This window comes from Elephantulus edwardii, unplaced genomic scaffold, assembly GCF_000299155.1.
Source record: "Elephantulus edwardii isolate Elephantulus edwardi_28Jun2011 unplaced genomic scaffold, EleEdw1.0 scaffold00034, whole genome shotgun sequence".
NCBI lineage: Eukaryota > Metazoa > Chordata > Mammalia > Macroscelidea > Macroscelididae > Elephantulus > Elephantulus edwardii.
In genome coordinates, this window is record NW_006399784.1 from 12,163,477 (window position 1) to 12,189,327 (window position 25,851).

The window sequence follows — 25,851 nt, forward strand, 5'->3', positions numbered from 1 at the left end:
TCTTTGTCTTCTTGACATTGAGCCTCAATCCATATTGTAGGCTGCAGTCCTTGATACTCTGCAGCAGGCGCTTCAGGTCCTCCTCAGTTTCAGCAAGCAGGGTTGTGTCATCCGCATAACGCATAGAGAAATTTAAATATGTGTCTAAATCCAGTTGCCTAAATATAAACAGCACCAGAAATTGGAGTCCAGGGATCTTGACCCTGGACCATTGTCCTGTGTTGTTGTTGTTCTTGTTGTTCTTGTTGTTGTTATGTGCCCTGGTTGGAACTAACTTGCAGCTCACCCTCCAATGGGTTTTCCAATCTGTAATTTGCCTGAGAGGAAATTGACTATCTTTCTCCCATGAAGCAGCTGGTTAATTCTAACCTGACAGTGCAACCCCTTACCCACTAGCCACCAGAGCTCCTTATTATTCCATTGTTGTTGTGGGTGTGTGCTGACTAGTGGGAAATGACTCATAGCTGACCCTCCAGCAGGCTTCCAGAGTCAATAAATCACCTTGGAGGAGATCGTCCATCCTCCTGCGAAGCAGCCAGTGAATTCAAACTGTGTGCCTTTGGGATTGCAGTGCAGCTTCTTACCACTAGACCACCTGAGTACCCATGGACGCTGCCTGTTTAGAGGGCTTTCACCACCATCACAGATAGAGCTTTGTTTGACAGGGCACTTCGTTCCATAGTTTCAGATTCCTTTTTCTACTTCTTTACAAAGTTATCCCTCAGACAAAATGCCTAAGAGTGTCTGAATGTACTACAACTCTGCAGGAAAAAAAAAAGTCCATGGCTTAGTAAATAGGGCTCTGATGGTTTGTATTGTAGAACACTGAGAAAGTTTGCATTCCATTACTGCCCTTTGTCATCCACTGCATAGTTTTAGGGAGATCTGGTGGCCTCGCTAGTAGGGAGTTGCCCTGCTATCCCAAAGGCAGTGTCTCCCTGGTGATTCAGAGGAGATCTCTTCTCATGGGAACTACATCTTTGAGCTACGGAGTCAGCTTGAAGTCAGTTCCAACTTAATGACAATTAGGTGCCATAGTCTTAGACCAACTCATAATATAGTAGTTGTGGTTGTTTACCATAAAGTCAGAATCGATTCATGGCTGACCTTCCAATGGGTTTTTTGAGACAGTTAATTCTCAGGAAGAGATTGTCTGTCCTTCTCCTGTGGAGCAGCCAGTGGCCTTGAACCATATGTCTTTGAGATTGCAGCACAGCTCCTTGCCACTACACCACCAGAGCTCCCTAATATAGTATTGTTATTGTGGTTGTTGATAAGTGCCATCGAGTCATAGACGACTCATAATGACCCTGTGAACAATAGACCAGAACACTTGTATAGCTTTCATCCTTTCTCCAGTTCATAGCATTTCTGGAGGCAAGCTATTTCGGAAGTGGGTGCCACTCTTGCTTCCAAGCTTGTATTAATCAGAAGCTCCATCAAACATTGACCACTATGAGTAGCCATTATCACATTTGACACATCAGTGTCACAGTGTTTAGCAACACAGCAACCACTAGTTACCTCTGTGCACCAAATGGACAGACCAGAGCTATACCACTTAGAGAATGTTTGACCAAAAACAATTAAAACGAGGCCTGAGGGCCGCAGATTAAAATCACCCACCTTTGCCTTGGTAACGTAACTTTCTATCTGCCAGTCCAACAGAGCTCTCTCTATGTTGGTGGTTGCATTAAGTGCCATCGAGTAGTAGATGACTCATAGTGACCCTATGAACAAAAGACCTGAACACTTGTATAACTTACAGCGTTTCTCCAAATTCATAGAGTATTAAGTGTCTATATTTTCGTGGTGACTAAAAGAATAGAGACTGTCAATGTGCATATTTTAGTCAAGTCAAGACAGGACAATTTCTGTTTATTTTAACTATCTCAATAGCCTAATGGTAAGAATTTTTATATAGCAAAGATGTTACCATCTTCTGACAGGGAATTTGAGAGACTGTTAGCCTGTAGCCTGAACAGCTGAGTTTTGTTCAAGGGAAAATTAAAGCTGAAGAAAAAGCATGAGTACATTTTTCCTCTTCTAGCTTCTTTTTGCCATTGCTCTCCTTTTCCCTGCAAAGAGCTTTAACTAATTTAAAAAAGCAGAACATCAGAAATATGAACAACATGATTGTTCCTACATCCAGTAGTCGGGGTGACAGTTAAGAGGAGGCCCTTAAATAAAAGAACTTTTCATTCTGCTAAGGTAACTTCTTATTCTCTTGGTTCTTTAACTTCAGGGAAAGTGTACTGAAGTCACTTCCCCCCATATTTTATTTTTTGTAGTAGAGACTGTTGCATGTGTGTGTGTTGATGTTATTATTTTCTTTCATATTTTTTATTTTAACTTAAATATTTAAAAGATTGTAGACTTACAACACTGACCAATGTAAACATACCACAATATAAGCTATGATGTTTCCCTTACAAATTTTGTTATTCTCTTTTTGCTTGCATGCAAGGTGTGCATTTTTGTTGTTGTTGTTTCAATAATACAGATTTATTTTTCTTTCTTTTGCTGTGCTTTCTATAAACATTTTGAATACTATTTCAGTTGATATTTTTCTCTGTTTTAGAAGGAATCCTCTATTCAGAGTGTTCCTAACATGCTTGGAAAGAAAATAAACCAACACTATCATGGATTACAGTTTAATTGAAAGACACTAAAACCCCTTTATATCGTGTCTAAAATATACCTCTCCACTGTGTTACTTTAATTAGTATCTATCTTTATATTTACAAACTCATTCTTACTGCCGTCGAGTCAGCTTCAGCTCATGTTTGTTGCTGTTATGTGCCACTGAGCCGAGTACAACTTTTAGCAACCCTAGAAACAACAGATCTGAACCTTGTCCTACTCAGCACCATCCTCACTTCTCCAACACATTTGCGCCCATTGCTGAATCCATCCTGTCAGTCTATCTTTTTGAGGGTCTTTCTTTGCTGTCATTACACCTTTCCAAAGCATGATATCTCTTTCCAAGGAATAACCCCTGAAGTATATGAGATGAAGTTTCACCATGCTTTGCCGCCAAAGAGCACAGTGGTTGCACTTTCTGCAAGACTTACTTCCTTTGGCATTCCAAGGGATATTCAGTACTCTTCTTCAACACCACAGCTCTAAAGCATCAATTATTTTTTTCTGTTCTTTTTATTCATTGTGCAGCTCTCAGACACATAGCTAAGTAATTGAAAAGACCATGTTGTGAATCAGGTACATCTTGGTCTTCAAACCCTAACAGCAGGCTTTCTAATGCAATACATCTTTTGATTGCATGTCTTGCCTGCTGATGAGGCTAAGGATGTTGACTATGAGACCAAATAGTATTAAGTCATTGACAATTTCACTCTTTACTCCATATATTCTGATGCCTCCTATTAGCACAGTCGTGAGGATTTTCGTCTTTTAGATATTGAACTGTAATCCACAGTGAAGGCTGTAATCTTTGATCTTGTGCAACAGATGTTTCAAGACCTCCTCCCTCTCAGCAAGCAATTTTGTATTGTCTGCATAACTCAGGTTGTTGATTAGTCTTCTTCTGTTCCTGCTGTCACATTTGCCTTTATAGAAAAAGCAAGAATGAGGTGCTCAGCATACAAATTGACTAGATATGGAGAAAGGATACAGCCTCAACAACACACGCCTTTCTTGACTTTTAAACTGTACATTGTTCTTTACGCTGTTTGGACAACAGCATCTTGGTCCAGCTATACATTTCATTTGTTGATGTTGAGTACTGTCAGGTCAGAATCAACCTACGGCTGACTGTCCACTGGGTTTTCAGAGATACTCACATTGGCAGAGAGTGTCCATCTTTCTCCTATAGAGCAGGTAATGGTTTTTCTTAATGTTAACCAGAGTTCATTATGAAAATTAACCTTATATTAACTTAAACGTTTACTTTCAATTTTTAAAATTGCCAAAACGGCATTCCCTTTTTTGTGCTACGCTTTTCATCAAAATTAAACATTTTTATTAAATTCCATATGCAAATGAATGTGAAATATTTACGTGTATATATAATGTTGTCATTTCACATAAATGGGTAAAATCGTATATGCTCTGTCAAAATAATATCTTTTTCTTGGACTTGAAAAGATAGTGTGGGAGACGTGAGTCCTCAGCCTGTTCCTGAGTGAAAATGGTTGTGGTCATGGACCCATAGAACCCTGAGACCCCCGTGAAGGACTGGCAGTGAGGCTTTTCCGGAGTCTTGTCATTGGTATCCTTAACAATGGCGCTTCTGTCACAGTTCTGGACATGGTTATCAGTTTGCAGAAACCCTGAGTTTGGGGCTGCCGTCCTCTTGTCCAATGTCAAACCAGAGGTGAAGCCCAAAGAAGACCATGTGGATAATGAAGGAGTTGCCTCCTCAGTTCATAAACCCAAATCCTCAGAATCTGGGGCTCTTGGTTGTGGTCAGGAAAGAGCGGGGCTGGGGGACAGCATGGCCCTCCCAAGAGTTCTAGAACAGGTTGCAAGTTGTAAGGATTCAGCATCATGGAGAAGCATTTGTTGAGCATCTAAATGGCCAAATTGTGGTTTCAGTATCCACTCGTGAATGAGCTATTAAAAAGCGCCTTTATAGGACTGTAAATGTGGTGGCATGCGAAAGTGTAGGACGAGTACTGGCAAAGTGATGCTTACAGGCCGGAAACAACTTCATAGTCTACCAGCCCACTCCCTGGGAGGCAACCTCAGACTCAATCAAACGACTACAAAGTCAAGCTACAGAAACCTCGGAGAATCTATCAAAATTGAATCTGATTGTTTTGAACTTGCCGAGAGAAACAATGAGCTCTTGCATCCATCAGAAGAAAGCACCCCTGGAAGAACAGCAGCTTGGAAACTTGGGACAGTAAGCTGACAGTACTGTACTCCCACCCCTTTGTATTTCTTTCTTTGTTTTTTAGCTGAGGACTGGATTTTTCCTTCTTGGACATGAGAATCATATCTGAGAAAAGTAGTCACCAATTTTTATTAACTTTTGCAGGACCATTTAAGAGTATGTTTTGTTTGTGGTCTTGTTTTGTTGAATTATTAACTTAAAGAATAAATGTACACTGTAATTAACTCCTAAAAAAAGAAAAAAGATAGTGTAATAATTGGCATAGGTCTTTCATTCGGGATACAGTGTATATGAATGATTATATGAACTACAATGTAAGTGAGAGATTGTGTGAAAAAGTATATGAATGAAACACAGTGAATTATTTCATGAAAACCAGTAAGATATAAAAAAAGAAAACCCAGTATGATTAGATAGAAAACTATCAAGTTAGGTTTTGATGCTCAAAAACTGAGCTATCAGGAAGCTCTGGTGGCCTAGTGGCAAGAAGCTGCACTGCAGTCCCAGATAAACGTAGTTCAAATTCACCAGATGCTCTCCTGTTGGAGGGCCAATCTCCTCCAGTGCCAATCAGATCTGATTTGACGGTACACACACAAACAATAATAAAATAAAAATTAAAAAAAAACCAAACAAACCCAAAATCAACAGTAACAACCCCTGAGCTATCTTAATTAATAGAGCAAAAACCATCTTCAAATAGTTGGAAAAACATATTAATTCTAATATTTTAGCTAGAACTTTGGCATTACTAGGTGTTAAAAGAGAATGACCTTATTGTGATGTAGGTTTGCCTACATTCATTTTTGCGTATCATGCCCCATAAGGATGGCCCCAAGGGGCAGAGGTGTCCTTGGACTCACAAACCTGTGAGTCTCAGCAAGGGCTGTGCCTGCCCAGGGGAAGGTGTTAAGTTGTTTTTTTTTTTGTTTTGCCATGCCATGTACTTACTGGGCTACGGGTACCCTAAAAGCACATCTTTTCCTAACTGACACAAAAGTGCTATATGGATTTTTTATAATCTTGCTTTTGAGAGAAGTTTCACAGATTAATTGTGTTTCAAAAGTAACTTTCATAAATAGTAAAGATTTATCACGTGCATCATGGGAGGGAGAGGGTCTTGCTTACAGGGAAAGGGCACAACACCATCATGGTTAAAGGTGCAAAGTCCTAGATAAACGGGACATGTACGGGAGTTCTTAAACATTAGATTGATTGGACAAAATGTGCATGCCTTTGATATATAGTGGATGATATGAGGAAAGTGCAAAAAATTGATTGTGAGGATTTGGAATGTAGATTAGGGAATTTGTGTCTTATTCCCCGCATGAGAAATTATTACAGGCTTTTGTTGATATCCATCATATAAGCAGTTAGATTTTATTTTTAGGTGGATTAGCTTGTGATTTTGGAAGCAGGAGTGGCATCCACTTCCTAAATAACATGCCTCCAGAAACTCTATGAACTTTGATAAATGTTGATAGTGGTAGTGGGGCTTCAGGCCTTTTGTTCATAGGGTCACTATGAGTTGTGCTCAACTCAAACGCAATCAACAACAGCCTGTGATTATACAGCATAGCAAAAGAGGAAAAAGAAAAACTTGAAAGCAAGAAAAGGAGGTTGAAAGCTACTATATTCAGTGCATGGTTTTCAGTCACTAGCCCAAGATCTGGTAGCCTTGTGGCAAGAAGCTCTCCTGCAATCCCACAAGCACATGGTTCAAGGCCACCAGCTGCTCTGCAGGAGAAGGGTGGAGAATTTCCTCCTGTGCAACTAACAACCTCTGAAAACCCTGCCGGAGGTTCAGCTATGGGTTGGTTCCAGTTCTACAACAGGCTAAGGCCTGGGTTATATATATTGCTATGTTCCATAGAAGCAGAACCAATTCATAGCTGACCCTACAGTAGATTTTCAGAGGCAGTTAATTGCACAAGAGGAGATTGCCCATCCTTCAGTGGAGCAGCTGGTGGATTTGTACAGGAGGAGACTGCCCATCTTTTTCCCACAAAGCAACTAATGTATTTGAACTGCATGCCTTTGGCTTGACAGTGCAACTCCTTACCAATAAGCCAGCTGAACTCCCTGTTGTTTTGTGCCATTGAGTTAGAACTAACTCATAGCTGACCCTCCAGCAGGTTTTTAGAGGCAGTTAATTGCACAAGAGGAGATTGCCCATCCTTCAGTGGAGTAGCTGGTGGATTTGTATGCCTTGAGATTTGCCATGCAACTTCTGACCACTAGGACACCAGGACTCCCTAATTAGGATGGGGGAGGGAATCCTATATGATGGTGTCTCTATTATGATAAATGTTATCATTGTTGTGTGATTTCCAGATGAAACCCATATATGCTATAGAAAATGTTGACAGTATAAATATGAATAAAAAATAAGTGGCCTAGTGGCATCCACTTCCTAAATAACATGTCTCCAAAAATTCTGTGAACTTTGATAAATATCAATAGTTGTAGAGGGGCTTCAGGCCTTTTGTTCATAGAATAGCTATGAGTTGACAATCAACAACAACAACAATAGTAAAAACCTAACCTGCTAACCTGAAGGCATGCTATTCGAATCCACCTGCAGTGTCATGGAAGAAAGACAGATAATCTCCTCCTCTGTGATTTACTGACTCTGAAAACCTCCTGGAAGGTCAACGGTGGGTCAATTCTGACTCTGTGGAACATAACAAGAAGAACATTCTTACTTAAGGGACTCTGGAGCATGGTGCAATATTTGTTGTGCTGCTAACCCTAAGATTAGTGATTTGAATCCACCAGCTGTTCCTCAGGAGAAATACAGTTGATCTCTCTTAAGTATGTCCAAGGATGGAAAGAAACCTTGAAAACCCAGTGGAGGATCGCTGTGAGTCAGTAGTGACGCAGTGAAGGTGGATTTGATTTTTTTGGGAATTCTCATTTACCTATTGTCATGAACTTTCTTCTGACTCTGGGGAAGTCTCTGTTTGGTTTCCAAGACTATCTCCTTCACAAGAGGAGACTGCTTATCTTCTTCCCAGGGAACTCCACTGGCTTCAGAATGCCTGTTTGTACATAACATATTAGGCTGCTAACAGGACATTAGCAGCTCAATTCCATAGCCGCTCCACAGGAGAAAGTGGAGAGGTTCCTTGATGGAAAGATTTACAGTTGTGACGTTTTAGTTTCGTTTTCTTTCTTTTGTTACCATTTGTGCATGACAGAATCATGCTTATGCTAAAAATGTATTTATGAAACTTGGCTTATGCCATTTACTGTATGCTTTTCTCATTGAAAATTCAAAGAAGTTATTTTTAATAACTGCACACAATTTTACTTTCTGATTTTAGTATAATTTATTTTCCTATGGTATCTTTTCATTGTTCCTTGTCTTTTGTCATTACAAAAAACTGCTAAAATGAACACCAACTCTGTTTTATGCCAGACTTTCGACTTCCTCCTTGTGCTATAAAACCTTACAAATAAAGGCCAAGTAAGTAAATAGATTTTATATTTGCTTATGTATTAATTTTGTCCATTTCTATTTTACCTCTGATCTAATAATCCATTCCTTTATTACTCTTTAAAAATTGGGGGGAAATTTTTAAAAGATCTAGTTTGTTATTTTCAGTTAGTTTTATGATAGGCTCCTATCTATTTTCGTGTGTGTGTGTGTGTGTGTGTGTGTGTGTGTGTGTGTGTCTCCAAGAAAGAATGTCACAAGTAGTTAGCATACTCAGTTGTTAATCAAAAGGTTGGAAGCTCAAGTCCATCCAGAAGTACCTTTGATGAAAGGCCTAGTGTTCTATTTTCAAAAAATAAATTAGCTTTTGAAAACCATACAGGTTGCATTCTGTTCAGATAGATAGTCACTTGTGACCTAGTGGTAAAAAGCGGGGCTGCCAACTAAAGCAAGTGGTTGAAATTCACCAGCTACTCTACAGGACAAAGACGGTCCTTCTCCTCCCGTGTGACATACAACTTCTAGATTTAAAACTTACTAGAGGCTCAGCTATGACATAGTTCTAGCTCAATGATATGTAATAACAAAACAACTCATTTAGAACTAGCCTATATGTTCATGTCCGAATTGTACCTGTTTAAACAGTACTATAAAAATACTCTGGCTTGCATTCCCATGTAAACAAAACGATATAAAGCTCAAAAAGTGAATCACTAGGTTATCACCTTGAATATAACCCACCTGAATTTCAAAACCATTTCAGGAACAGGTTTGAGGCCATGAACACTATAATTAATGAAGACGAGATGACTTATGGGAGGGTATCAAGACTATCATCCAGGAAGAGTGCAAAAGGTCATTACAAAGAGGATGAAGAAAAGACCAAAATGGATGTCAGAAGAGACTCCAAAAAGCCAAAGCAGAGAGAAGAAATCAAGTTATTAAGGAGCAGAACGGAAGATTTCAAAGAGCATCATGAGAAGACATAGTAAAGTATTATAATGAAATGTGCAAAGAGCTGGAGTCAGAAAATCAAAGGGGCTGAACTCATTCGGCATTTATTAAGCACAGAAACTGAGGAACAAATTCAAGTCTCGAGTTAAAATATTTAATGATGCTTTAGGAAGAATATTAAATTATCTAGGAAGCATTAAAAGAAGATGTTTAGAGTATACAAAGGCATTGTACCAAAAGGAATTGGCAGACATAGAAGAATTTCATGAAACCATGTATAAGCAAGAACCTGTGGTGATAAAGGAGGAAGGTCAAGCTGCTCTGAAAGAATTGGCAAAAAACAAGGCCCCGGGAAGTGATGGTATATCAACTGACATATTTCAAGAAACAGATGTGCTTACCAAGTTGTGCCAAGAAATCTGGAGGACAACCACCTGGCCTACTGACTGAAAAAGATCTATATTTGTTCCCATTCCAAAGAAAGGTGATCCGACAGTGTGGAAATTATCACACATTATGATTAATATTACATGCAAGCAAAATTCTGCTGAAGATTATCCAAAAACAACTAGAACAACACATCAACAGAGAACGACCAGAAGTGGTAGTCTGGGTTTAGAAGAAGCTGTAGTACTAGGGATATTGTAGCTAATGTTAAATGGATCTTGGCTGAAAGGAAGGAGTCCCAGAGGAATATCTATCTTTGTTTCATTGACTGTGCAAAGGTGTTTGACTCTGTGGACCACAACTAACTGTGACTAACTGAGAAAAACAAGAATCCCAGAACACTTGATCGTGTTTATGCGAAATGTATCCTTGGACCAGGAGGAAGTCATCAGAACAGAGCAAGGGAACACTACATGGTTTAAAACTGGGAAGGGTATGTGTCCTGTCTCCATAAATTTTCAGTTTATATGCTGAACAGATTATCTGGAAGGCTGGGTCATATGAAGAAAAATGTAACATCAGGATTGGAGGAAGACTCATTAACAGTCTGCATTGTGCAGATGACACAACCCTGTTTGCTGAAACTGAGAACATGAAGCTCTTGCTTCAGAGGGTCAAGGACTGCAGCTTTCAAGATTGATTGAAGCTCAATATCAAGAAAATAAAAATTCTCACCACTGGGCTGATTGGCAGCATTGTGATCAATAATGGTGAAGAGATTGAGATTGTTAACAGCTTTAGTTTGCTTGGCTCCACAGTCAACACTTTTAGCAGCCAGAAAATTAATTGCATTGAGAAAGTCTGCTGTTAGTGATATCGCCAAAGTACTGAAGAGCGATGATGTCAGTCTGGAGAGTGAGGTACACCTGATACAGGCCATGGTCTTTGCTATCACTTGCTATGAGTCAGAGCTGGACAGTCACTCGGGAGAATAGAAGGATAATTGATGCCTTTGAGCTGTGGTGTTGAAGAAGAGTATTGACTGCTTAAAAAAACTGAACATGTTTGGCCTGGAGAGGGTGAAGCCAGACTGCTCCTTGGTGGCAAGGATTCTGAAGCTCCATCTGACATACTTTGGACATGTTGCAAGGCGGGATCAGTCCTTGGAGAGGAACATTATGCTTGGCAGGATGGAGGAACAGCACAGAAGATGAAGATCCTCTATGAGATGGATTGATTCATTCATTGGGGTATTGGTAGTAGGTGTCAATAAAATTGACAAGGGATAGAGAAGGATTTAGGGCTGTTGTACATAGGGTCGTTATGAGTTGCAAGTGACTCGACAGCACATAACAACAACAGCCTCACTCTATACCACTGCTATCAAGTCAGATCCCATTGATAGGGCCTCTCCTTCAAGTTTCTGAGCCTCTAAGTCTTTACAGAGTAGACTTCCCATCTTTCTCCCTTGGAACCACAGGTGGAATCAAACTTCAGATTTTCTGTTGGAAGTCTCCAGTACCCTTAGCCACCACATATACAGTATCTTCATCTCTAGTGTCGTATGTCCGTATCACCTAAAAAGGAGTGCCAATTTACACTCCTTACTACAGTAAAATTCCATTTTAATTATCTATCAGAAACCTTTTTTCCCCAAAAAAAATCTAGAACTATTATGTATGTGAAAGAATATTGTTATTTTTGTATGGAATAATCTTTTGACTTTGTTTTTTTTGTTTTGTTTTGTTTCTCTGCTTACAAAGAATTTTAGCATGTTCATGTATTTTACTTATCAACCACACTTCTTGTATATAATTTGCCCATTTTTCAGTTATTTTTCTGTCTTTTTTTTTTTTTAATTGTTTGGACACTGGTAATGTAACCATTATCTACCTTGTCATGATATTCTTTCAATGTCTCCTTTGCCTTTTAACCTTGTTATGTTTGTGAATTTTTAAAACTGTAGACAAAATTTTCACATTTGTCATTTTATTTTGGCTATTTTTTTTACTTGATCAACAAGGTTCTTTGGAGTGTCAAAGGTTTTTTGCTTGTTATTTTGTTGCTGATTTTTGTTGGTTAACTATTTTACAATAAATTTTAAACCATTTGATTATAATTTGCTTATTGTTGTTGTTATTTGCAGTCAAGTTGCTTGCAATTTATAGTGACCCTGTGTACAACAGCTCTGAACCCGCTCTGTCTTGAGCCAACCTCATTGTCTCTGGCACACCTAACCCCATTACCCCAGTCACTGAGTCAGGCCATCTTATCCAGGGTCTTTCTGTCTGCGCTGCCCCTCTAGGCTTCCATTCATGATATCTTTCCCCAAGGACTGGTCCTTTCTTGCAACATGCCCCAAGTAAGTGAGATAAAACTTCAAAATCTTTGCTTCTAAGGAGCAGCCTGGTTTCACCCTATCCAGAAAAAACCTGTTCGTTTTCTTAACAGTCCATGGTACACTCAATACTCTTCTCCAGCACCACAACTGAAAGGCACCAGTTCTTTTTCTATAATCCTTAGTTATTTTTTTGTTTTCTAATGCAGAGCAAGTAATTGTAAAGACTGTAGCCTGAATCAGGTATACCATAGTCTCTAGACTGCAGTTGTTGTTCTCAGTACACTGAAGAGGACCCTGACAGATTTTCCCAATGCAATTCGTCTTTTGATTTCCTGACTGCTATTTTTATATTTTGCTTAACTACCTACCAATAAGCTCCAGATTGAGGAAAAAGAAAAGTAGAAAGCAGAAAAAACTTTTACTGTCCCATCTTATATATGGTTTTTAATGGTTTGTTATGAGTCTTCCTTACTGATTTCTTGGAATATCTTTTAGTTTATCAACGTGACATCTCTGCAAAATAATTCTTTCTCATTTGGATTGTGATTTCACTTGCTGTTTCTGCTTTAGTCAGCATAATGAATACACAAGCCCAGAAATATTTTATCATTTTAAAACCATTGACATGGATTCTTTTTACTTTCAGCAATTCACAGAAGCTGCAAGTCCGTCAGTGCTTCCCCCTTCAGCTTTGCCGCTGGACCTACTTAATAATGCAGTCACTGCATTTAGTACTTTGGAAGACCTTATTCGGTATCTTGAACCAGATAGATGGCAGTTGGACTTAGAAGATCTATATAGGCCGAATTGGCAACTTCTTGGAAAAGCATTTGTTTTTGGAAGAAAATCCAGAGGTAAGCCCTTTCTTTAGATTATTGTTCTTACATATTGTTAAACCAGAACCCATTCATAGCTGACCCTCTAGAGGGTTTTCAGAGGCAATAAATCACACAGAAGTTGATTGCCCATCTTTCTGTTGCCTCTTAACATTAGAACCTCATTTAGCTGCCTTAATAGCTAGCTTTACCATTCTCTGCCAGAGCTTCTAAGGAGAATTTTAAATTCTTCATTGACAAAGTACATACATATAATTGTTTGAAACTTAGTAAACTTTCCCTCAAATTACAATTATAAAAGTCTCATTTTATTTGTAGAATAAACAAAAAGGCATCAGTAACCTATTTACATAATCTACTTTCTTACTCATTCAGACATATTTATATTTCATATAATGATTATTTTAAGGGAAAATAGCCATGTAATAGCTTACTTCAAAATAGCTTGCCTCTGGAAACCCTATGAATTTGGAGAAATGATTAAAGTTATACAAGTGTTCACGTCTTTCATTCATAGGGTCGCTATGAGTAATTTATGACTCGATGACACTTAACAACAACAATAGGTTACTGAGGTTTGGGAGATGAAAATGTATACGTTTGTTGAAAGTACTGTTCATGCTTTTCTTAAAAATATCAATATGATGAAGTCCTCTATTCCATGCTATGAGAATCATTGTCTACCTAATCCTAATACTTTGGGGAAATTGTCAAGAGATTCAAGAGAATGATTATAATTGCTGAACTGATTTGGGGGTTAGCAAGGGAGGTAGTTACCTAAAAGTCATCTCTCATCTGTCAGAGATAGAGCACTCTCTGTTTGCTAAAGCTGGAAACACTTTTAAAAAATAATAGTATCATATCATGAAGTAAAATTTATTGTTTCCAAGATAGAACTCAAAGGTATAAAATAATGACATAAAAGCATATCTAGATAATTTTACCCATGTAAAATTTGCTTCTTAAATTGTTTTTTGTTTAGTTTTGTTTTGGGGGGGTTTTGTGGTTTGTTTGCGGGTTTGTTTTTGGTTTTGTTTTGTGGTTTGTTTTTGTTTTTGTTTTAAATATACATGTATTTTCAATCAGGCGTGAGATTGTACTTAGTTCCACATAATCAGGAAACAGGAAATAATGTTAACATATCCCCATTGACATTAATATTGGAAAGCATCCCTATCAGATATTAGTGAAAATTTAATAGAAATGAGTAAGCGAGTATAATACATTCTAAAACTGTTTCCATCTATCAGAAACCTTTAAATCCATCCAGTGCCATTTTAGAGAACAAAAGAACAGCCTGAACAATTTCTGTGGAATGAATAGTGTTTAGTTAATTTGAACTATTCACAAGAGACACTGCACCAGACTTGTTCTTCAAATCTTGTCAGAAAGAAACTGGATTCCTGCCCTTTCCTGCACCAAATTGTAGTCTTTTTTGATCTTGAACTGTCGTCTTAGCAGGTCATGTTGAGTCTTGCCCAGCTATGGTATTTTACTATGCCAACATTTTTACTATGTCATTTAACTTGAAATTGGTGTTCAAGTGAATTTATGAATAGATGAATAATGTCCAGTTATAATATATGATCTTGATAAATCAACAAAAGGACTGGAACAGCACATCAGCAGAGAACTGCGAGAAGTCCAGGCTGGGTTTAGAAGGGGTCGTGGTACTAGGGATATTGTAGCTGATGCTCGGTGGATCTTATCTGAAAGCAGAGAATACCAGAAGAATGAATGTCTGTATTTCATAGATTAAGCAAAGGTGTTTGACTGTGCAGATCATAACAAACTGTGGCTGACTCTGAGAAGACTGGAAATACCAGAACACTCGGTTGTGCTAATGAGAAACCTATAGTTGGACCAAGAGGCAGTCGTCAGAACAGAACGAGGAAACACTGCATGGTTCAAAATTGGGAAGGGTGTACAGCAGGGATGTGTCCTGTCTCCATACCTTTTCAACCTGTATGCAGAACAGATTATCTGGGAGGCTGGGCTCTATGAGGAGAAATGTGGAGTCAGGATTGGTGGAAGATCTGTCAACAATCTGCGTTATGCAGATGACATAACCCTGCTTGCTGAAACTGAGGAGGACCCTTTAAAGCACTTTCTCCTGAGGGTCAAGGACTGCAGGCTTCAGTATGGATTGAGGCTCAATGTCAAGAAGACAAAGATTCTCACCACTGGACCAATTGGCAGCATCAGGATGGATGGTGAAGAGATTGAGATTGTTAACAACTTTCGTTTGCTTGGCTCCACGGTCAACACTCCTGGCACCAGTATCCAAGAAATTAAAAGACGTATTGCGATGGGAAAGTCTGCTGTTAGGGACCTCTCCAAAGTACTGAAGCAATGGTGTCACACTGGAGACTAAGGTGCATTTGATACAGGCTATGGTTTTTGCAATCACTTGTTATGCATCAGAAAGTTAGAAGGAGAATTGATGCCTTTGAGCTGTGGTGCTGAAGAAGGCTATTGAATGTACCATGGACTGCCAAGAAAACAAACAGATTCATCCTGGAGAGGCTGCTCCAGGCTGCTCCTTGGAGGCAAGGATTCTGGGGCTTCGTCTGACATACTTTGGACATATTGTAAGGAGGGACCTGTCCTTGGAGAGGGACATTATGCTTGGGAGGGAGGCGGGACAGCGCAAGAGGGGAAGAACCTCTATGAGATGGATTGATTCAGTGAGTGGGGTAATCAGGATGGGTGTGTCCATAGCAGTGCGATTGGCACAGGATAGAGCAGGGTTTAGGGCTGTTGTTCATAGGGTCGCTATGAGTCGCAAGTGACTCTCTGGCACATAACAACATAACAACAACTTGATAAATAACCTGCTGCACAACACTTCTCTGTAAAATATTAAATAACAAACAGTTCACTTTGAAGGTTGTGATCCTCTGACCCAAGCCATGGTGTTTTCTTTCGCCTCATGTGTAGGAGAAAGATACACAATAAGTAAAAATAACCAAACCATAGTTGATGGCTTGACTACAGTGTACGTGAAGCATATTGAATATACTCTTCAATATACTGCCAGAGAATGAATAAATCTAAGAATTACACCCAGAACAGCCTTGAAACAAAAGTCGTGATATCGCTCTGAAATACTTATGGCATATTATTCATGAAGGATCAGTCCGTGAAAAAGCACAACATTGTTGATAAAGTAGAGTCAGTGAGAAAGAAGAGGACCTTCAGGAGATGAGTTGACCCACTGGCTGCAACCATGCACTCAAGTACACTGGTTAGTATGAGGACTGGCCCGTGTTTGCTTCTGTTGTGTATGAGGTGAATTGTAATCATCTGGAGGGCACATAATGGAAACAATGGCATTAATTAACTTGGTGATTAACTTATGGACAACACCTCCCTTCCCATCCACTCGGGAACATGACAATGAAGATCTGCAGGGCTAGCTAAAAACATTCATGAATGGAACCCTTGTTAGTAAATCTGAAATATGTTATTATCATGTAGATCTGTAAGAATCTGTGGGAGTGTAAAGATTCTAATTGTAGATTAAGCTTTTTGACAGCTGATTTCTGTGTCCTGAGCCTAAAAATTCCCCTTCACATGTCTATTTCTGATGCTCTGTACACAGCACTCAGTGAAGATCTGGCCAGAGTCTGTCATAAATTTCAAAATATCCAGCACTGATCTAGAGCTTTCAAATATTCATTTAGCAGATCCCAAATTGGTGCACTTTGCAGTTTGCCAAAACTATTAACATTTTAAGTGACCAGTAAGTGTGAGAAAAGCAGTGTATATTTCTGGAAGTTTTCTTAAACTAAAACCCAGGTGTGGATAACATCTGTATGGACAAAACCATCCCCCTGCCTGTCTGTCTTTCTACAGAGGAATGAAAAGTAAAACTTCTAAAAGCTTCTAATTAGTCCTTGAAATCTACAGATTTTTTCCACAGAATAAACATATCACAGTGTTACCACATTCATCTTAGAAAGACCACCCTCAGTTACAAGTACAGTATTAGAATGTCCTGTCTTATCTGAAAGAATTATCAACTAACAAAGTAAAAATGAGCATAATGGGGTGGGGTTTTTTTGTCCGTATCAGCCTTTTTAATGAAATCGTGTAAGATATGATTAATCAGAAAAAGATCATATACACTAAAAATAGTTTCTTTTTTTGCACTCAAAGTCATCGTTCTTTAGAAAATAAACGAATGAATATGTCTACTAAGATATTTGATCCACAATCAACACTCTGGCACCAGCAGTCAGGAAATCAAAAGATGAGTAGCATTAAGTAAATCTACTGTCAAGGATCACTCCAGAGTACTAAAGTACAATGATGTCAGTCTAGATACCAAGGTGTGTCTGATCCAAGCCATGGCCTTCTCATTTGCTTGCTGTACATCTGAGAGCGGAACGGTGACTGAGTATGACAGAAGATTTGATGCCATTGAGTTGTGGTGCTAGAGCTAAGTATTGAGCATATTATCATAGATTGCCAGGAGAACAAATAGGTCTCTCCTGAAGTGGGTGAAACCAGTTTTCTAATTGGAGCAAGGATTTTAAAGCTCCATTTCATATACTTTGGACATGTCACCAGGAGGGACCAGTCCTTGGAGAAGGACATCATACTTGGAAGGATAGAGGAGTCAGCACCGAAAGGGAAGACCCTGGATGAGATGAATTAACTGACCCTGTGACTGTGGCTTTGGGGTCAAGTGTGTCAGAAAGGTGAGGTTGCCTCAGGATAGGACAAGGTTCAAAGCCATTGTTCACAGGATCATGACTCAAAGGCACATAACAACAACTAAGGTATTACAAACAGAAATACAGATTCTGCGGGCAAAGTTTTACTTTATAAATATTTTGCAGAGGAAAACTTCAATAACAATTTGGCTAAACTATAAGAAATACATATTGGGATGCAAATTTTACTTCCCTCCATTTTTTTGTGTAGTAGTTCTGACTGACAATGTTTGGAGAATTTCTGATATCACATCTTCACTTAGCATATTTTTAATGACATATAGGTGCAAAGTCTTAGAAATGGGAAGCACCCATTTCAAATACAATATGTCAAATTAAAAATCCTTAATTGTATTTTTCTCACAATATGATCTGCATTAAAGCTTTTTAGCCTCTTTACCCTGGTTCACTGATTTTCATTCACACCTTGCTACTGCAAGAAATTTAAAAAAAAAATCCAGCATACTTTCCAAGCCAGGCTTAAATCCTTCTTTAAAAAAAAGCTTTTGACTTTTGTGTCAAACATGATAAATGAGTGGAAGCCAAGTTGAAAGTGTGTTTAAATTTTCACATTGTAGCAGGTATCCCAACTTAGTTCACTTGGGAAATCTATCTAACTTTTTATTATGGTTAAGTAAACATTTTAAAGCAAATATATACAGTCTCATTTTCTATTTCATGAACTAGTGTGTTCAAAACTATTTGAGGGAAATGACTATCCTTTGAAGGCTCAGAGCTTCATTCATATCTTAAAGAAATATAAATCTTAAGTAAGCAGTAGAAATGTGACAGCAGGGGTGTGTGTGGGGGGGTGTGTGTGTGAGAGAGAGAGAAAGAGAGAGGGAATGCATGTACACAGATGTTCATAACTATGTGCACTGAAAGTTTTCTTCCTCCCTGTTCATATTTTACATTCTAGAAAAAAATTCCAAGAGACATTCATATACAGCTTTGAGAAAAGTAAGGATTGTGCATGATTATTTCAGCAAACTAAATATGTGGCATTATTTGCCTATCATTAATTTTATTATGGATAAATTGACTACTTTGTGTCATTAAAAAGAATGAACTATTAATTTTAAATATTTGAAAGCTTCACTTTCATAGTATATTTTCCAAATAACTTTAATAAAAATAGTATTTAATAAATCAAGATAAACAGATTTGCTATAAAGTTAAAAAAGTGAATTTTTAACTAAGCAAAATATTAAAATGTAAGCAGTGAATGTACCTTACTTTGGTGCATTTTTATACTTGATGTAGGTTTTAACCTCTTGTGAGGTTATCATTTATATTCAAATACATAACTACACAATGCTTTTCTTCAAAATAATAGAATTGGCTCCCTTGACAGTTTATAAAAACTTGTCAACATACAGAAATATAACCCATAAACATCTATTTATATCTTAATTCTTTTTAATACAAAATATTATCACAATTAACACTCCTTAAACATTCTGTTTACATAGTGATTATTAGTTGGAGCTTTTAAAACCAAGAAATATTAGTTTTCCTAATTATTTAAATATTGAAACAAATGCAGCCAGACATATTCTGTTTCAGCTGATAGCCTTACATTTTAAGAAAAGTTCTTTATTCTAAGAAAAAAAAATACAAAATACACCTGAAGAGTTAAGTATTATAAGTAACTCTTCATTTTCATTGCAATCCTTTTATTTGTATATTTCTAGGAAAAATAAAACACAACATTTTTAAGCAGAAATTAAAACTATATTAGAGGAATTTACCCTAGCAGTAATTAGCTTCTCTTCATATATTATGTATGAACTCATATTTAACATAGTATGCTATTTTGATATAATTTTCCTCAGGCACTGTCATTTTATATTTGAAAACAATGGTTCATTGAAGATTTACTGGAATATCTGATGAAAGGATATTTTGTTCAGTCTTCACAAATAGGTATTCTTTTAAAGAATAAAACAGCTCAGTTAACCAACTTGCTCAAAGAATAATAGTGACAATAGTTATAAATTAGACAATTCTTTAATCCTTTAGAAAGAGACAGATAGAAATCTGAAAGACTCTAATTAAGTCTGATAGATCATAATCCTTAATGTATTAGGAACAGTTTCCAACAGTTCCTACTGTTAAAAAATGTATCATTTTTCCTAATCATGGTTTAGTCAACTTTCTTCACAAATGACATTTTCTTCATTAATTTTATTTTCATTTTTAATGCCATGAAGTTTGGAGAAAGTTTTGACGACAGTTTTCATTAAGCATTTTTCATTTTACCCTTCCCTCTGACACTGTTCTTTTTTTTTCTTTTTAAAATAAGATTAAAATGTGTAGTGTTCTTTTTCTCAAAAAGTTCCGTGTTTATAGCTCTCGACTCTTTTATTACTCTGTTCTTAATATTGCACTGTTGCATATCTTTATTGGTCACTAAGTCATAATGAAGCTTTGTTTATTATAAGATTCCCACTTCGCAAGCATTGCATCCCAAAAACCTAGTTAAAAGAAAAAAAGAATATGAGTAGAGCTATTTTTCATGAAAGCCTAACTTTTCTTATGAAAAGGAGTTTAATGAAATGTATTCAGGCTCAAAGCCTGGGCATTAATTTTTCTCTACTTTTCCTTATTCCATTTAGTGGTGGATCTAAACCTTCTGAAAGAGGAGGTGAGATTATACAGCTGCACACCTCGTAACTTCTCAGTGTCCATAAGGGAAGAGCTGAAGAGAACAGATACCATTTTCTGGCCAGGCTGTCTATTGGTTAAACGCTGTGGTGGAAACTGTGCTTGTTGTCTCCACAATTGCAATGAGTGTCAGTGTGTCCCAAGCAAAGTTACCAAAAAGTATCATGAGGTAGGTATCAATTTCTGTTTGTTTCTTTTTTTGAGTATTTGTGTTTTTAAAAGTAACAATGCAAGGAGTCTGAAATTCACATTAGTAAAGTTTGTGTTGTAAGATAGGACTAGTCCTTGTAGACGAACCATGCTTGGGAGGGTGGAAGAACAGTGCAGGAGAGGAAGACCCTCGGTGAGATGGATTGACTCAGTGACTGGGGTAATGGGGGTAGGTGTATCAAAGATAATAAGATTGGCACAGGATAGAGCAGGGAATGGCTGTTTTACATAGAGTTGCTATGAGGTGCAGGTGACTCAACACCACATAACAACAACAGCAAGGTTTGTGTTTAAAAAATGGATGTGACTTTATGACAAAAACAAAACAGATCAACAACAGGTTTTACAAAGTATTTTGTTTCTATTTAAAATAAAACCACTATAACATTTTGTGGAAAATTTAACCATTAAGGATTTAGAAAGCTTACTCTCTGATGACATTTTGATCTCTGATGTATAAAAGAAGATTAGTCCTTCATTGAGGACAAAAAAGAAGTGGGTAAAGCTGTTCAACTTTTAATATTTCAATTATGAAGTAAAATATTTTAAAGACAAGCTTAGAAGTAAGTGATCCTGAAGAAAGAGGAACTTAGTTCTTTCTCTCTTTGGGGCCATATGAGCACATAAATCATACTAGTCTTTCCTTACCAGTTAGCCAGGTAACCTTTTACTGTTGTCACACTCTTTTATCTCTTCATTTCTAAAATCAGGTGAAATATAATACTAACTGTTGGGAGAATTCAAGTTTATGTACTCTAATTACTTAATTCATTAATGTAAGACTATCCCCAATTATTTCCTACCAGTTCCTCATGTAGTTGTGGTGTACCTTCAAGTTGAAGTCAATTCATAGCGACCGTCAAATGGGTATTCAGAGTCTGTAAATCACACAGAAGGAGATTACTCATCTTTCTCCCGTGAAACAACTAGTAGTTTTGAACCACATGCCTTTGTGATTGCAGCGAAGCTTCTTAGCTGTTGGCCAGCAGTTCCTCATAAACAGCCAGAATCTTGTTTCAAAGGTCAGGAAGCAAAGCCTGTGAATTAACCCTTAGCTTTTACAAATGGTTTATGTAATCCTGAGCTAAAATCTGCAATTGTGTCTATTTTTTTCCTCTAAGTAGAATAATTTTCACACTGTAAATAAGTTTATTTTATTGAGCATAAAAAGATTACTGGAGCCCAAAATTATAAGTTAGACGATTTAAACATGCACAGACACGCAAACTACATTTTATATCACGTCATTTTCAGGCTTTCACCACTATTATTTTGGTAGTTGGCCACGTGGGGAAAAGCCCTGGGTTCTAGAAACAAAAAAAGACCCCCTATAATCTCCTATCCTACTAGAACTACAATTACCTTATGACTGACAAGATACTTAGCTTTTGTCAAATAAATGAGTCGAATGTGATGATATTTTTCTGAGCTGTGTTATTCTGTAACAATTTGGGCATGGCAGTCTTTTAGAAGGTAGCAATCCAAACCAAAAGTCTGTGATTAAAATAGAACGGTTTACTGTCATTACTTGTTTTCTACTTTCATTTTTACACCATGTGCTTCTAAAATGTCTTGTTCTGGGAACTCAGACTCTGTTTGAGTTTCGAGAAGCAGATAATCTTGAGAGGATGGTGCCTCCAAGGGCTCCTGGCAGCAAGTGGCTAGACACAAGCCCTGCTGCTGCTTCACAGACTGGGAATCCAGTCAAGAACAAGCCCTTACTACGGTAATTCTAAAATGGGAGCCCCAAATTAAAATGCCTTAAAGGCTAAGCAGATACTAGAGTTGCCTGGTCTAATAATAAAAGGTCACGATAAGAATATGAATTAAGCTAGAGTTGTCTTTCTCTCACATAAACTCGTTCATTTCTGAAAGTTTTTAAAGCATATCCTTACTAAATAAAGTATATTTAAAAACGTGATTCAGTTATCAAAGCTTGTTTATAGAGCTATTTTAGAGCTATAAAACCTAGCCTACTTATAATAGCTTTTAAAAATCATGCTTATTAAATGCTGAGCCCATATCACATTTACGACCATTTCAATTCATCCTTTGATCAATTATATTCTCCTTCATCTTATTTTGTTTTCCAATAAGATTAGGTTTAGGGTTATTCACAAGGTTGCTGCTAAACATACAAAATCTTTCAATCTCCGTTGAAACTGAACTGTTGATTTTGGCATTTCTGTGAATAGTATAAATTTCTTCCCGATTGACGTGAATTCATTATTCCTCCAACTTGGAGTCTGGTTAATTATATGTAAACAAATAAATATATTAATACTTACATACAAATATGACTATATATTCAGATTCAGTGCAAATTGATGATTGTATGAACACATGTATTCATCTCTTTATGCATATATTTACAAGTATCTCACAATTATGTCTTCATGTATGTGCATAAATGTTATTACACAATCCCCTGATCTACATTTCTCACAAATATATCCAATAACAACCATCCTCTAATTTTTAAAATGCCTTATGGAAATCACAATAAGTTTAATAATTCATAAATGCCTATGTATATAGCCTGTGTCACTTTTTCTCATTAAGCCTTTGTGCATGTATGAAATAGGGGCAGCAATTTTAAATTGCTTCATGGAATTCTAGTGATTTAAAGTATGTTTTCATAATAGCTGATAATTAATAAGCATACAAAAATGTTAGCTAATTAGCCTCTCATATAACCAGCTATCCCAAATGATATCTATATACTTGATTGAAAGATGAAACGTAACAAAAAAATAAAATAAACACCAAACCTCTTAAAGAAGAATGGCTTCTGCATTTTTTGGACTAATTAAAATTTGCAAGAAGAGTAGCTTTACTAATGATATGAAATGTATCTATGTCAAGCACAGAAAGCACAAAAGCTAGACAACTTTATACTCTTATTTTACTCTATTCAGAGCCAAGCAAAACACAATATCTGAAGCTTTGTCATTGTTATAAGAAATAAAATTTAAAACAGTTTACTAGATGGTGATAATTAACTCAGTTAATGTTTTAAATAGTATATAGGTTTCCAACAGTATATAGGTAGCCAACCATATAAAAAGAAAGTATGCTTTAAATACCAGTATTTATATTGTCAGTAATACTGTTTATTAAAAACCTCAACTGTCCAAACTGCAAATAACTTCATTTAAATAGAGGCATTATTGTTCTTATTGCCAAACCTTACTCTGTACAGTAGGATCCAGCTGCAGAAAGTTAGCTGTGACGGAGGATGATGTCTATGAAGTATATCTAATCCATCTCATCAAGTTTATAGAGGACTTGAAGTGTAGCCAAGAAAATTAATGAGTGGCATAATGGAGCAGACTCAGCTGTGGAATGATCATGTTTCTTTCCACTGTCTTCCTATGCTTGAGCATAATGCTTCAAATATAAACATTAGTTACATTTGTGAATGAACAAATGAGTGAAAAACGCAGAAACAAACAGAAAAACTTAACTGTGAATTAATGATTCCAAAATATTTAACCAAGACCTTTCTTATAGTTAAATGAGATAAAGAAAGGGTGGGCATAGATTGTTTCAACTTAACAGCAGTTCTTTATTCTCAACTTGTGCCCTTTCAAATTGTGAGTATTGAAATGTCTTTTTCTTTGAAACAACAGTGACAGTTAGGGGAGAAAGGACACAGAGGTTATTTGTGTTTGGTTTTATAATATTCTTTCTAAGCAGAATTATATATGGTAAATCTTTGTTGAGCTGCAACACTCTTTTTTTCTGAAATTTACTTGTCCCAAAAGAAAAATTACAGACATGACATGCACAAGTGAGTTCTACAGGTGCCTCCCCCATTGTTCTCTTTCAGGTCCTTCAGTTAAGACCAAAGATTGGTGTCAGAGGATTGCACAAATCCCTCACCGATGTGGCGCTGGAGCACCATGAGGAGTGTGACTGTGTGTGCAGAGGGAGCACGGGAGGATAACTGCAGCGCCAATGCACGGCTGCTTCTGTTACAGAATTGATACATAATCTGCATCCGTAATCTCAGTTGTTTGCACCAGGAACCTTTCATCTCCAGGATTTATAGTACTTTCTGAAAGAGAAGTCACCAAACGGAATTTGGAGTGTACAGCAGTTCTACTGCCTGCAGGCCCAAAGAATGAGATGAAAAGGTCTTCAAAATATATCATGAGCTATTCACAGAGTCCCCAAGTACTTGTTCAGCTAGGTATGTCTCTATTCCATATCTTTTGGTAGGGTTTAGATTGATGTCAACACAAAGGAAAAGAATAATACTGTGTATAAATGAGGACTTCATTCTGTTCTCTTCTTCAGCTCTGTATTCTGGGCCCCAAACCACAGATACCTGGAATTGTTATCCTTAAAGTCACATAAATAAACCAAAATGTTCTTTGTTCTACAAACTTGGTTTTTAAAAGGGAACTGTGTTACTATAAATGAAACTTCACTTGTGTCATGCTAATAGGAAAGACTGGATACTTCCATATTTCTTATTATGGAAAGAAGAAAACTACATTTGTGGTTTGGAAAAGACAAAACTGAAGAGTGGCCTTATCTTCACTTTATAAGTTGGTTTAATTGTTTAATTGTGTACATTTTTATATTCTCCTTTTTGAACTTATAACTGTTTGCTTTTCTAATCTTGTTAAATATGTCTATTTTTACCAAAGGTATTTAATATGCTTTTTTTATTACAACTTAGATCAACTATTTTTAGCTTGATAAATTGTTTTCTAAACAGAATTGTTATAGCCAGAGGAACAAAGATGATATAAAATATTGTTTCTCTGACAAAAATACATGTATTTCATCCGAGTATGGTGCTAGAGCTTAGAGTAATCTGCTTTTTCAAATACCAAAATAAGAAATCAGTAGAACTTGTAAATTCAGAAGGCTTCTTGAAAATATATTCTAATGCCTTTCATTCTTTTTTTATTGGACATGCAAATGAAAAGCAATTATTTGAAAGCAGATATTCAGATCCTGTAATTGCTAAACTTAAGTCTTTTCTTTGGGAAATATGAGCCTAGCTCAGAAGACCATAAAGCACCTTGAAAAAAGACTCGACAGTTTCCTGACAAAGTGTGCTTCGATGTGCTGTAGAAACACATCCTATTTATTGTGATGCTACGGTTTTTATTACCTTTAAACTCTGTTCCATACACTTGTATAAATACATGGATATTTTTATGTACAGAAGTATATCGTTTAACCAGTTCTCTTATTGTACTTTTTGGCAAATGAAAAGAAAAATAGTAAAATGCCTTGCTTGTAAAATGCTTAATATTGTACTTAGGTTATGTGGTGACTATTTGTCTTAAAAATTGTATTGAATCACCAAATAAAGGAATGAGGCTATTTTGGGATGAAATTGAGTGTGTGTGTGTGTGTGTGTGCGCGCGCGCGCGCGCGCATGCACGCACGCGGGCACAATATTTATCTCATTAAAGACC

The 25,851-nt window shown here is 37.0% G+C and overlaps 1 protein-coding gene and 1 pseudogene across 1 annotated transcript in view; both read left to right on the forward strand.

Moving 5' to 3' along the window:
- Positions 1 to 24,557, forward strand: part of PDGFC (platelet derived growth factor C) — a 312,185-nt gene extending 287,628 nt beyond the window's left edge. Inside the window, exons 4-6 of the mRNA XM_006884448.1 lie at positions 12,623 to 12,830; positions 20,152 to 20,369; positions 24,243 to 24,557. Of these exons, the coding sequence (XP_006884510.1) occupies positions 12,623 to 12,830; positions 20,152 to 20,369; positions 24,243 to 24,359 (543 nt within the window). The 3' untranslated portion in view covers positions 24,360 to 24,557. The remainder of the gene's footprint in view (positions 1 to 12,622; positions 12,831 to 20,151; positions 20,370 to 24,242) is intronic.
- On the forward strand, positions 4,241 to 4,767 carry LOC102843623 (annotated as a pseudogene).
- Positions 24,558 to 25,851: the final 1,294 nt, after the last annotated feature.